The sequence below is a fragment of the Leucoraja erinacea genome, chromosome 33, assembly GCF_028641065.1.
Source record: "Leucoraja erinacea ecotype New England chromosome 33, Leri_hhj_1, whole genome shotgun sequence".
Lineage (NCBI taxonomy): Eukaryota > Metazoa > Chordata > Chondrichthyes > Rajiformes > Rajidae > Leucoraja > Leucoraja erinaceus.
In genome coordinates, this window is record NC_073409.1 from 5776721 (window position 1) to 5791384 (window position 14664).

Below are 14664 nucleotides of genomic sequence, written 5' to 3' on the forward strand. Positions count from 1 at the left end.
AGGAAATTTGAAAAATGACAAAGTAAACTGAAGCAACAACTTCAGATTGTTATTTGTGGTCAATCTCTTCCCTGATGATGTATTAGACAAGTTCAAACAAGTCTGATCCTTTTGCAACTGTTTGTTCTCAATGGCCATGTACTGATTCCACCTTTATACTGAGCTAATGATGAAAATAACTCTTGACAGTGAAGCCAATGACAATTTATCCTTGTATTATTTTTGCCTGGACTTGATGACAAAGAATAAATTAGTTTCTCCAATAAATACAGCATCAGGAATGCAACTTTGGTTTGCTTGGGCAGCTTATATGAACATTGAGTTCCCATATACACACGCACATATACACACGCACATATACACACGCACATATACACACGCACACACACACTCTCCCACCACCTCCCATCATCATGAACACCCTGCTCTATTCCCCTCCTTATCTCCCACCCCCAGGTCCCATATTTCCCTTTAATCCCCCCTCCCCCCTGTTCCCCCCCCCCCCCCCCCCCTACAAATAAGGGGGCTAATATAGGTCATCATCGCTGAAACTATAATTATCTAAAATATCTATGTGTTGATAGAATGGAGAGGCTGGGCTTGTACACTCTGGAGTTTAGAAGGATGAGAGGGAATCTTATTGAAACATATAAGATCATTACGGGTTTGGACACGCTGGAGGCAGGAAACATGTTCCCGATGTTGGGGGAGTCCAGAACCAGGGGCCTCAGTTTAAGAATTAAGGGTAAGGAACGGAGATGAGGAAAAACTTTTCACACAGAGAGTGGTGAGTCTGTGGAATACTCTGCCTCAGAAAGCAGTGGAGGCCGGTTATCTGGATGTTTTCAAGAGAGAGTTAGATAGAGCTCTTAAGGATAGTGGAGTCAAGGGATAGGGGGATAAGGCAGGAATGGGATACTGATTGTGGATGATTAGCAATGATCAGATTGAATGGCGGTGCTGGCTCGAAGGAATTAATGGTCTACTCCTGCACCTATTGTCTGAACCATATCCAGGCCTGTAAGTTAACAAGTTAGTAATTTATTCACGGCAGTGTCACAGAGTCAAAGTCAAACAATCCCTTTGCCCAACTGGTCTGTGCAGACTAAGATGCCCCACGTAAGCTCATCTGATTTGCCCGTGTTGGTCCATATCCCTCTAAACTTTCCTATTCACGAACCTGTCTCGAGTTTCTTTTACATGTTGCGATAGTGCCTCCTTGATAGGAACAATGAACTTCAAGTGGATGGTGTAAACCATTTTGAAATCTTGCACTTTGCGACTGGGTTTTAAAAGTTACCAATAATATATATATTTTCTGCTGTTCGGTTTAGTTCACCAGGTGGCCGAGCGAACAGAGGCTCTCGGACAGTTTGTAATGAAGACAAGGCGGACTCTGAAAGGCCATGGAAACAAAGTGCTGTGCATGGATTGGTGCAGGGACAAGCGGAGAATCGTCAGTTCCTCACAGGTCAGATCAGTATCGAGCATCTTCCTCTTGCATATGGCGTACACAGCCTAAAGTTGTATGACAACTTGTTCTATTTGATCTTAGTTGATTGTGTACATCGGGTTGATTGCATTCGTTGAAACAGGGCGGACCATGTGAAGGTTGCCATCTCCCACCCCAGTACCGAACATCGTGTGACCAGCAATGCTTGCCACCAAATGCATCAATGGGATTGTAACCATCCACCATGAAACGCTCCATTGGTTGTATTCTGAGAGCTCTCGCATGCAGGGTGAACAGGTTTGCAAAGTGTGTCTAGAATTTTCAGGTGTTTTCGGGGAAAATGTTCACTCGGTGAGTGGGACATCAAAGCCGGGAGCGGTGGTGGAGGCATTGTAACACCCCATTGCATTCCAACTCATTCATCGCCAGAGTCTGGTCACAACTGTGCAAATGCTGCAGAAGGATCGCAGTGTACATGGCTCTTTTGTTATCAGACTGTCCAACAACATCACCCAGAGAACATGGGGGGGGGGGGGGCACCAAGAACAACGAGGGGCCATTGGGGTCTAAGTGGAATACTTTGCAACTTTCTCGGCACCCTACATGTGGCCACTCTTTGCACACTTGTGCATGCAAAAGAAAGTAAGTAAGTTTATTGGCCAAGTATTCACATACAAGGAATTTGCTCTGGTGCTCCGCCCACAAGTAACAACATGACGTACAGTGACAGTTACGAATGACTCAGAAAACACTAGACATTAATAATAATAATAATAATAATAATAATAATAATAAGACATTAATGATAAAACACCATTGATCAAGCATGTGAACCAACAAAATACCAGATCAAGGGGAGGCTACAGATTTTTTGCTGTTGAGTAGAGCAACTACTCGTGGATAAAAACTGTTTTTATGTCTGGCTGTGGCAGCTTTGACAATCCGGAAAGAACCTCCCTGTGGCATGTCACATGTGATAATAAAGTATGATTCATTCATTCATTTACCACGAGGGCTGGCGTCAGGAACACTAGTAGCAAGTGTGAGAGAGGGTCAGGGTAGCAGCAATCATGAGGTCATATGGGATAGGAGCAGAATTAGGCCATTCGGCCCATCATGTTTACTCCGCCATTCAATCATCTCCCTCCTGTCCCCATTCTCCTGCCTTCTCCCCATTACCCCAGACACCTATGTTACAGACAATGCACTAGTTTTTGTAGCTAAGCTACTTCCTATTTGATAAATGTCTATTTATGATTTTGCTATTTAAAAAAAAATGATCTCACCTTAAATTTGTGAATCAAAAGTTCTGATTGTTGTAACTCAAGTTTAGAGTTGGGACGGGAATGTTTAATCTCAAATACTTTGTGGGATGAGTCCTGTGTTTCTTGTATTGAAAACATGGATAACCTTCTCAATGCGTGGAAAAAGCTGTGGCCATGCCAAGTGTAAAGTCCTTGTTTGGAACTAAGGAGTGTAAAAGCCATTGGAATCGATGTAGATACAAGGAGCTGCAGGTGCTGGTTTACAAAAAAAGACACAAAGTACTGGATTAACTCAGCAGATCAGGCAGCATTTCCGGAGAACATGAATCGTGGTATTGGTCTTAAGGGGTTGGACAGGCTAGATGCAGGAAGATTGTTCCCGATGTTAGGGAAGTCCAGGACAAGGGGTCACAGCTTAAGGATAAAGGGGAAATCCTTTAAAACCGAGATGAGAAGAACTTTTTTCACACAGAGAGTGGTGAATCTCTGGAACTCTCTGCCACAGAGGGTAGTTGAGGCCAGTTCATTGGCTATATTTAAGAGGGAGTTAGATGTGGCCCTTGTGGCTAAGGGGATCAGGGGGTATGGAGAGAAGGCAGGTACGGGATACTGAGTTGGATGATCAGCCATGATCATATTGAATGGCGGTGCAGGCTCGAAGGGCCGAATGGCCTACTCCTGCACCTAATTTCTATGTTTCTATGTTTCTGTGGTATTGGAACCAAAATGTCACCAATCTATGTTCTCCAGAGATGCTACCTGACCCACTGAGTTACTACAAAAAAACTCTGTGCCCAATATAACCGAGCTTCATTCACACATCTTATAGGCCTAACAGACAAATCCATTTCTAAACATAAAAATACAATAAATTAATAACTGTAACACCAGGTCATCATAATTGTGCAATACCAAAGTGTAACCAAAGACACAGTCCATAGAAGATCACTGGTGCTGATTTAAGTGTTGTGTAGTGTTCAGCAACCTGATAGTTACTGAGAAGAAACTGTGCTCGAATTTGGTGGTCATGGTTTTCAAGTTCCTGTACCTTCTTCCCGATGGTAACACAATTGGTAGATTAAATGTCAGTATTAGACAGCAGTCATGAGGCGGATATATAACATGCTTCTACCTGGTACAGGTATTGGGCCTTAATGGAGAATATATTTTGGGGCATTTCTTTTCCCTAATTAGAAGAACCTTCACTGAAAAATGTAGGACAGGAGTAAGTGACACATGGGACTTGAGAGAAAGGCTGTTGGCATTTCACTTAAATACAGTGCTATGTCGGACGAGTTTGTACGTTGTCTGCAGTTGCTTCCAAACCTTTGTGGCACTGTGGTAGAGCCACTGCCTACAGTCCTGGCCATGTGGTGTTGGCATGTCCTCCCTGTGGCTGTAGTTCTCTGGTTTCCTCCACAGACGTGTGGGTTTGTAGGAATTAACTGACCGCTGTAAATCGCCCTTGGTGTGTGGGTGAGTGGTAGAATGGGGGGGCGGGGAGGCGAGGAGCTGATGAATATGTAGGGAGAATATGAGAGTGGGGTTAATGTGGGATTAGTGTAAATGGGTGGCTGGCGATCGGTGTGGACTCAGAAGGCCGAGGAGCGGTTTCCGTGCTGTGTATCTCAGTGAGTGTATGGCTGAAGGGCTGGATATAATCGCAGCTGAGGATTTATGCCCTGATCCGTTGCACAAGCTGCCGGTGTCACAGTTGTCCATCTGCCTGTCTGTTGTATCTCAGAGCCCCACCTCGTCTGATCAAAGCCCCTGTGGTGCTCTGATATCCTCCCGATTGCAGCAACGTTCCTGAGGCAATCTGTTATCTCTCTCCCCACGTCCACATACCCAGAGAGAACGACCAACTTCAAAGCTTTCAGAGGTCTTTTATTGTCATGTGTACCAATTAAGGTACAGGTTAAGAAAGAACTGCAGATGCTGGAAAAATCGAAGGTAGACAAAAAAGCTGGAGAAACTCAGCGGGTGAGGCAGCATGTATGGAGCGAAGGTATAGGTGACGTTTTGGGTCGAGACCCTTCTTCAGACTGATGTCGGGGGGGGGGGGGGGGGGAGGGAAAGAAAGGAAGTGGCGGAGACAGTAGGCTGTGGGAGATCTGGGAAGGGGAAGGAGGGAGAAAGCAAGGACTACCTGACATTGGAGAAGTCAATGTTCATACTGCTGGGGTGTAAACTACCCAAGTGAAATATGAGGTGCTGCTCCTCCAATATGCGGTGGGACTCACTCTGGCCATGGAGGAGGCCCAGGACAGAAAGATCGGATTGGGAATGGGAGGGGGAGTTGAAGTGATATGCAAATCACCATACAGCCGTACGAAAATAAACCCCAACAAGACACACAACTACATAAAAGTTAACATAAACATCCACCACAGCTGATTCCCCACATTCCTCACTGTGATGGAAGGCAATAAAGTCCAATCTTCTTCCTCTTTATTCTTCCAAGATCGGGATGAAAAAAAAATGCAGCTTGTCTAAGCAAGGAAGATTAAAATGAGTGGAAAGCCAGAGTATTTTAGACACAAAATGCTGGAGTAACTCAGTGGATCAGGCAGCATCTCTGGAGAGAAGGAATAGGTGACGTTTTGACCCGAAACACCACCTATACCTTCTCTTCGGAAATACAGCCTGACCCACTGAGTTGCTCCAGCATTTTGTTCTGTGTCTATCTTCGGTGTAAACCAGCATCTGCAGTTCCTTCCTACACAAGCCAGAGCATTTTGTTCACTTTGAATAGGAAAGAAATAATGCTTCAAGTGTCGACTGATCATTGAGGTTAATGTGAAGAGTTGCCACAGGGTTCACTATCAGGGTGCAGGCAATCAATAGACTCCAGGCACAGACTCAGCACCTGTTCCCCTCAATCCCCGGAGAGGAGTGACGTCTGTCAAGAGAACCCAACATAATGTCTCCCTGTAGTGTAGACGGAAGCTCATTTGTTTTATTAACATCACGTGTCTGCAGTGGCTCGCTCAGGCTGAGAATTAAACGGACTCTCGTTTCCATTCCTATTTACGCACACAGACATTTTTTTACTATGGAAACGAAGAACTGTAGATGCCGGTTGACACACATAGGGACACAAAGTGCTGGAGTAACACAGTGGGTCAGGCAGCACCGCTGGAGAACATGGATAGGCTGATGTTTTGGGGTAGAAGCCATTCTTCTGTCCTTCAGCCCACCGACCAATGATAATCCGTACACCAAAACTATCCCACACACTAGGGACAATTCACAGAAGCCAATTAACCTACAAACCTGCACGTCTTTGGGGGGGAAACCAGAGAACCTGGTGAAAACCCACGCGGTCACAGTAAGAATGTACAAACTTCATACAGACAGCACCCATGGTCGGGATCGAACCCGGGTCTCTGGCGCTGTAAGTTGCCAGACAGTGCACCCTTCCGTCTTTGACTGCAGATCTGGGAAGGGAAGGGAGTGGAGAGGCAGCCTGGATGTTTGTGTGTGGACCATGGGCACGTCCCAGTGGTAGTGCTAGCATGTCATGCTGCAGACTCAACCTGGTCTGTTAATTAAATGTAACGAGGTTAATCTCCAGGGTGCTTCACTCTCTCCACTAATGATCAAGCTTCTTCTACTACAGAGTTACACTGGAACATTTTGTTTCCATTCACAGAATGTGGACATTGTTATTATTGGCAATCGCTGCCTGTCTTGAGAATAGAACCTTCTGCCGATTGAGTGTAGACTGGAAAGGATTAGTTTAGTTTAGAGATACAGCATAGATACAGGATCACCTGGTCACTCTTGCATCCATTCCCTGCACTCAGTACACAGGCACAGACACATTATGTAAGTTCAAGTCGATAGTCAAATGGTTAGCGAGAGAGAGAAAGAGGGAATGAGGAAAAGAAAGAGAGGGAGAGAGAGTGTGTGGGTGTGTGGTGCATGCTTTTGATGTGTGTGCGATACTGTGCAAATATATTCTTCGAAACAAAGTGTAGTTCAATGAGACGTTGTCAATGATTTTTCGGTAGCAGCAAACTCTTCTTATCGAGTCCACACACAAGATTAGTTGTTCAGCCAGAGGTGAACACACTACTCGGCATCTGCATACAATGGTGTCTGTCTTGTCCCTTCTTGTACGTGCTGGTGGAAACAGGGCCGCGACGTGAATGCTCTTTCCTCGACCCCACAGCAAACTGGTGCCATTATCCTTCCGTGTCTTTCCCAAAACCTATTTGTGTGTGTGTGTGTATGTGTGTGTGTGTGGCAGCAATATTTCCCCCAGTTCCTCCCTCCTGCATTCTGGTTCAGATCCTGTGTGGGATGACGTGCTACAGTGGGACTAGGTCACTGTGGAGACAGTTTGAGTGTGGGCTGCATTTCTGCAGCGCCAGCCAGCGGTGAACAGTGAGGAGAGCACCCCTCAGGCATCACAGCAGCGCAGCGGTAGAGTTGCTCCCTTATGGGCCATATGTGGGTAAATGGGCCAGTGCTGATGGGGTATATATATATTGGCTGCATGGACACGTTGGGCCAAGGGGCTTGTTTCCCTGCTGTATGACTGTGAACATTTTGCTCAAAGTTGCCATTTTCTGTCAAATCAGTATCAGCGTGTAATCAGGAATAATAGATAGACAATAGACAATAGGTGTAGGAGGAGGCCATTCGGCCCTTCGAGCCAGCACCGCCATTCAATGTGATCATGGCTGATCATCCACAATCAGTACCCCGTTCCTGCCTTCTCCCCATATCCCCTGATTCCGCTATTTTTAAGAGCCCTATCCAGCTCTCTTGAAAGCATCCAGAGAACCGGCCTCCACCGCCCTCTGAGGCAGAGAATTCCACAGACTCACCACTCTCTGTGAGAAAATGTGTTTCCTCGTCTCTGTTCTAAATGGAATGAATCTCTCTCTGTGTTTGGGGCAAGGGTATTGTGGACGCATCTGTCCACATTGTTCAGGGGAAAGAGGATCTGAACACCAAGTACAAAATGCTGGAGTAACCCAGCGGAACAGGCAGCATCTCTGGAGAGAAGGAATGGGTGACGTTTCGGGTCGAGACCATGTCAGAAGAAGAGTCTGAGGAAGGGCCTCGACCCCCAGTGTCGCCCATCGCTTCTCTCCAGAGATGCTGCCAGTCCCGCTGAGTTACTCCAGTATTTTGTGTCTACCCTTGATTTAAACCAGCATCTGCAGTTCCTTCCTACGCATATTGTCTGAGCACCAGCTGCCAGCTTTGGAGACCGGAAGGATTTGTGTGTGTGTGTGTTGTGTAATCCTGTGCTCCCTGTAAACAGCTGGCATGAGAATATGTGCTGACTGATCTTTCTTCCGCTTCCAGGATGGAAAGGTTATCGTGTGGGATGCTTTCACCACCAACAAGGTGAGTAGCATGGAGCACCAACATATCATCCTTGTCCTGGTGGTGTATCTGAGAATGAAACGGCTTCTGAAAGGAGTTCTGCCGGAGCCTGGCAGAGCGGATACCCACGGCTAATTGCAATTTGATTGGCAGTCGGGTCACATGGGTCAACAGGGGGGTGGGGGTACACATGCCCACACAAACATGCCAGGCAAGTTCCCCTATCTCTCCCCCCTCTCTTCCCCCCTCTCTTCCCCCCCTCTCTTTCCCCCCCCTCTCTTCCCCCCTCTCTTCTCCCCCCCTCTCTTCCCCCCCCCTCTCTCCCCCCCTCTCTCCTCTCCCCCCCTCTCTTCCCCCCCCCCTCTTCTCTTCCCCCCCCTCTCCCCCCCCTCTTCTCTCCCCCCCTCTCTCTCCCCCCCTCTCTTCCCCCCTCTCTTCCCCCCTCTCTTCCCCCCCTCTCTCCCCCCCCCCTCCCCCCCCCTCTCTTCCCCCCCTCTCTCCTCCTCCCCCCCCTCTCCTCCCCCTCCTTCCCCCCCTCTCTTCCCCCCCCCCCCTCTCTCCCCCCCCCCTCTCTTCCCCCCCTCTCTCTTCCCCCCCTCTCTTCTCCCCCCCCTCTTCTTCCCCCTCTCTTCCCCCCCCCTCTCTTCTCCCCCTCTCTTTCCCCCCCCCCCCCTCTCTTCTCTCTTCCCCCCCCTCTCCCCCCCCTCTCTTCCCCCCCTCTTCCCCCCCCTCCCCCCCCCCCTCTCCCCCCCTCTCCCCCCCTCTCTTCCCCCCCTCCTTCCCCCCTCGCTTCCCCCCCCCTCTCTTCCCCCCCCCCCCCCCCTCCCCCCCCCCTCTCCCTATCCCCCTCTCTCCCTGGCCCCCCCCCCCCCCCCCCCCCCTCTCTCTCCCTCCCCCCTCTTTAAAAGAATCACAAATGTACTTTGAGCAAGTGCTGAGCTAAGCCTGCAGTGGTCCCATGTTGAATAGTATCAGGAGGTGGATGTGACCCACATGCCAGGGCTGAGATGTGATGTGTGAGTGGCCTCAGCACCCACAGACACAGCCACGTTGGTTCACAGCCTCCTGTTCCTGGTGGACGGCAAACCCACACTGCAGACACATGCCCTCTGCTGTGACACTGAATCCACCGAGCCCACAGACACTGCCCAGGGCTGTCTCGGTCCATGTTTATCGTTAATTGGAGGTCCCGGCCGTATTATGGAGACTCGCTAAGTTTAACACACACACTGCGATTGGGTGGGGACTGTGGGGTTGGATTGCCACCATTGCCAGGTGGCGCTGGGTTGACCAGGGTGTATATTTTTGCAGGAACATGCAGTGACCATGCCCTGCACCTGGGTGATGGCATGCGCCTATGCGCCATCGGGCTGCGCCATTGCATGCGGGTGAGTACAGTTGCATTGGGCGATTCCTCGCTACCTGTTATACTTCATTTCCATTTTAGAACATCGAACACAGAACAGAACAGAAGATAGACACAAAGTGTCGGAGTAACTCAGCGGCTCAGGCAACATCTCTGGAGAAAAATGATGGGTCGGGACCCCTCTTCTGCCCCATACCCAGAATGTCACCTATTCCTTTTCTTCCAGAGATGCTGCCTGATCCGCTGAGTTACTCTGGTACATTGTATCCATTCTTAATATAAACCAGCATCTGCAGTTCTTTGGTTACACAAAAAAGCTGGAGAAACTCAGCGGGTGCTATGATGCTGCTGCACCCGCTGAGTTTCTCCAGCTTTTTTGTGTAACCTTCGATTCTCCAGCATCTGCAGTTCCCTCTTAATCTGCAGTTCTTTGTTTCCACAGAACAGTACAGCACATGAACAGGCCCTTCGGCCACAATGCTTGATGGCCCATGATGCCAACCTGATCTCCTCTGCCCCCACGTGATCCATATCTCTCCATTCCCTGCATATCCACGTGCCTGTCTAAAAGCCTCTTAAATGCCACTTTAGTAACTGCATTTTTTTATCAGAAGCTGCAAACTGTCTGGTAAAAATCCCCCGGGATTTTAAAAAACAAGAACTGACAGGATTTCCTTCCTTCCTGCATCCTTGCCCGATCCTGCTCAGTAATTTCCGCCATGTCCAACTTCCCCTTTCACTGTTCTTTTAAAACAGACTACTGAACGGTCCTTCCATATGCTAGGGTGGGGTCTGCTATTGAGGGAGTGCAGTGTAGGTTCCCCAGGTTCGTTCCCGGGATGGCGGGACTGTCATATGTTGATAGAATGGAGAGACTGGGCTTGTATACTCTGTATTTTAGAAGGATGAGAGGATCTCTTATTGAAACAAATAAGAGGGAACAAGAGGCAGGAAACATGTTCCCGATGTTGGGGGAGTCCAGAACCAGGGGCCACAGTTTAAGAATAAGGGGTAAGCTATTTTGAACGGAGGTGAGGAACAACTTTTTCACACAGAGGGTTGTGAATGAATCAGTGGAATTCTCAGTTGCTAACCATGTTAACTCCTCTTCCCATTCCTTCCCCTCGTCTAATAATGAACCATTCTACATTTCCCTATCACTATATGCCTTGATCTGGCGTTTTCACACCTTACCCTTCTATAATTCTCGACTTCCTCCTCCCTGACTCTCAGTCTGAAGAAGGGTCTCGACCCGAGATGTCACCCGTCCCTTCTCTCCAGTGATGCTGCCTGACCCGCTGTTACTCCAGCATTTTGAGTCTATCCCACACTGACCTACCTGCCCTTGGCCTTCTCCACTGCCAGAGTGAGGCCACACGCAAACTGGAGGAACTACACCTCGTATTCCGCTTGGGTAGCTTATACCCCAACGGCATGAACTTTGAGTTCTCCCTTGAAGAATGCCCCTCCCCACCCCAGTGTGCACCTAATTCTCCCGTCACTCCAGCCACACCGCCCTTTCCCTTCCTCTGTACACTCATTGCCCACCCCCGAGTCCCCATTCCCATTTTACCTCCCCTCTTTCCACTCCATTCTGTCCCCTTCCACCCATATCCCTCCACCCAGTTTTACATTTCACTCCTACTCTCCTTATCTGACACCCTTTTTGTCTTCTTTTCACCTCTAATCTTTGCCACTTCCTCCACCCTCTCCTGCATCCATCTATCACTTTTAAAGTATTGTCCCTACCTACCTCTCTTGTCCACCTGTCCATTCCCTCCACAGAAGCTGCCTGGCCCGCTGTGTTCATAGAAACATAGAAAATAGATGCAGGAGGAGGCCATTCAGCCCTTCGAGCCAGCACCGCCATTCATTGTGATCATGGCTGATCTTCCCCTATCAATAACCCGTGCCTGCCTTCTCCCCATATCCCTTGACTCCACTTGCCCCTAGAGCTCTATCTAACTCTCTCGTAAATCCATCCAGTGACTTGGCCTCCACTGCCCTCTGTGGCAGGGAATTCCACAAATTCACAACTCTCTGGGTGAAAAAGTGTTTTCTCTCACCTCAGTCTTAAATGACCTCCCCTTTATTCTAAGACAGTGGCCCCTGGTTCTGCACTCGCCCAACATTGGGAACATTTTTCCTGCATCTAGCTTGTCCAGTCCTTTTATAACCATATAATAACCATATAACAATTACAGCACGGAAACAGGCCATCTCGACCCTTCTAGTCCGTGCTGAACACATAATCTCCCCTAGTCCCATATACCTGCGCTCAGACCATAACCCTCCATTCCCTTCCCATCCATATAACTATCCAATTTATTTTTAATTATATTTATAATTTATATTTATAATTTTACCTGCATTTTACCTGCATTATAATTTTATATGTTTCTCTAAGATCCCCCACAAGCTCCTCCGGCACTTTGTATTTTGCTGAAGATTCCAACATCATCTCCCCTGGGAGGAAGGTTCTGAATGTCTACTCTGTCTACGCCTCTCTATGCACTTCTGTCACGTCTCCCCTCCACCTCCGGCGTTCCAGAGAAAACAATCCCAAGTTACATCCTGTAATTCTCTTTGACTTTTCCAGAGGTTTGGACAACAAGTGCTCTGTGTACCCACTGACCTTCGATAAAAATGAAACCATGGCGTCGAAGAAGAAATCTGTGGCGATGCACACAAACTACCTGTCTGCCTGCAGCTTCACTAATTCGGACATGCAGGTAAGACAATGGAAATTCCCAAAAGCAAAATTCTGCAAAAATAGGGACAAAAACTCTGGGAATACCCAGCAGATTGAGGAAGAGTTTGATGGTGATGATCGGAATCAGGGCGGCACGGTGCGGCAGTGGTAGAGCAGGCCATTCAGCCCTTCGTGCCAGCACCGCCATTCAATGTGATCATGGCTGATCATCCCCCAATCAGTACCCCGTACCTGCCTTCTCCTCTGACTCCACTATCTTTAAGAGCCCTATCTAGCTCTGTACCTGTCTGCTTGTCTCTACGGACTTTGTACGTTCTCCCCGTGACCACGTGGGTTTTCTCCGAGATCTTCGGTTTCCTTCCACACTCCAAAGTGGTACACGTTTGTTTGTAGGTTAATTGGCTTGGTATAAGTTAAAATGGTACAGGTATGTGTAAATTGGTGCTAGTGTGTGTAGCATAGTGATAATGTTGCGGGGATCGCTGGTCGGTGCAGACTCACTGGGCCGAAGGTGCTGTTTATACGCTGTCTCTCTAAACTGAACTAAACTAAACTCCCTGTAGATGCTGCCCGGCCTGCTGAGTATTCCTGAGTAATTGTAGAACTTGTGGAATTGACGAAACAAGAATGTTTACTTTGTCATTTTTATTGGCAGCGGAGCAACGGAAATTCCTGCTTCCTGCAGCTTTAAAAGATCAATAATATAATAAATCGATAACTATAATATCATGTAACCATAATAGTGCAAACAACTGCAGTTCCTTGTGACCTTTAATTGTTCTTCTTGGAACCCAATGTAATAATTCAGTCGAACAACCTTGTCATTTACCATTGTTTACTTGCCTTCAACTAATCTTCAGCAAGCATCTGACGACATAGTTTGAAACTTTTAAAATAGCTGCGGACTTTTTCTTATCATGTGATCATAATACACTAAACCCCCTCTGGGGTGCACCTGAGACTTGTGTTTAGTCTGCCTTCCTGTCGTGCATGTTCTGGCTGATGGCATGCGTGCACCATTGTGGTTTTGGATACCACGGTCAGTTGGGCACCGTGCTGCCGAAAGCCCAGGTGCTCGCCGTTCTCCGCTTGACTGTAGCCAGCTGACTTCAGGGGGTGCACCAACTGTTGCCCAGGCCGGCACGGTGGCACAGCGGTAGAGTTGCTGCCTTACAGCGCCAGAGACCCCGGTTCGATCCTGACTACGGGTGCTGGCTGCACATTCTCGCCGTGACCTGCGTGGGTTTTCTGCGGTTTCTTCCCACACTCTAAAGACGTGCAAGTTTATAGGCTATTTGGCTTTATTAAAATTATAACGTGTCTCTAACGTGTAGGATCGTGTCGGTGTATGGGGATCGCTGGAGAGTACAGACTCGGTGGGCCGAAGGGCCTTTTGTCCGTGCTGTATTTCTAAACTAAACTCAACTGGATTAACACTTGCTGACATAGTCTTTCGAACTGAGAAAGAAACCAGTAGGAAATCCTGATGTTGTCCTTATCATCCTGGTCAGGCCAATGTGCCCTGCAGATTACGCCTGGTGTATTGTATAGGAAGTTTCTCAAACAACTCTGCCCAGCTCACTGCACTGCACTACTCTTTAATGCGTGGGTGTCATTTGCATGTGGTTCCTGGAGAGGCAGGATTGACTAATTGATGGAAAGATACAGCATGGAAACAGGCTCATCGGCCCACCGAGTCCATGCCCACCATCGATCACCTGTTCACAGTTCTGTCATCCCACTTCCTCATCCAATCCCTCCATTCTGGGGACAATTTACAGAGACCTACAAATCTATATCTCCTCTCCAGCTTCTCTCCTCATCTGACATTAATTTCCCTCCTTTTCACCTAATTTACTCCACTCATCTGCCAATCCCCCCCCCCCATCAATACTCCATCAGTCTGAAGAAGGGTCCCGACCCATCCCTCCACAGATGCTGCCCGATCCAATAAGTTTAAGGTGAAGGGGGAAATATTAAATAGGAATCTGAGGGGTAACATTTTCACACAAAGGGTGGTGGGTGTATGGAACAAGCTGCCAGAGGAAATAGTTGAGGCAGGGACTATCCCAACATTTAAGAAACAGTTAGACAGGTACATGGATAAGATAAGTTTGGAGGGATATGGGCCAAACGCGGGCAGGTGGGACGAGTGTAGCTGGGACATGTTGGCCAGTGTGGGGAAGTGGGTCGAAGGGCCTGTTTCCACACAGTATCACTCTATGATTCTCTGACACTGAGTTCCTCCAGCACCATGTTGCACTTCAATAGATCTGTCAGTTCAGCCACAATTACGATGCCTAATTTTGCCCCATCAATTATCACACAAAACCGTTGCCAGCAAGGCTCAAATCTCAATGGCTCATGATTTAAAAAAACACAGGGACCTATGACTTGAGTTAATAGACTCGTCATTTGGAAAACTGTACAGGGAGGAATTCTACTTTTAAATGTTGACCTTTTCATTAAAATCTTTATGACGTAGTCCACTATCGAACTAACAAGCCGGTGCCCTTTAAAT

General features: G+C 47.9%; 1 protein-coding gene across 1 annotated transcript in view; it reads left to right on the forward strand.

Annotated features, from left to right (window-relative positions):
- The window catches only part of LOC129712577 (guanine nucleotide-binding protein subunit beta-5), a 38715-nt gene that overhangs the window by 5547 nt on the left and 18504 nt on the right, over positions 1-14664 (forward strand). Inside the window, exons 2-5 of the mRNA XM_055661100.1 lie at positions 1335-1471; positions 8044-8085; positions 9376-9452; positions 12030-12162. Of these exons, the coding sequence (XP_055517075.1) occupies positions 1335-1471; positions 8044-8085; positions 9376-9452; positions 12030-12162 (389 nt within the window). The remainder of the gene's footprint in view (positions 1-1334; positions 1472-8043; positions 8086-9375; positions 9453-12029; positions 12163-14664) is intronic.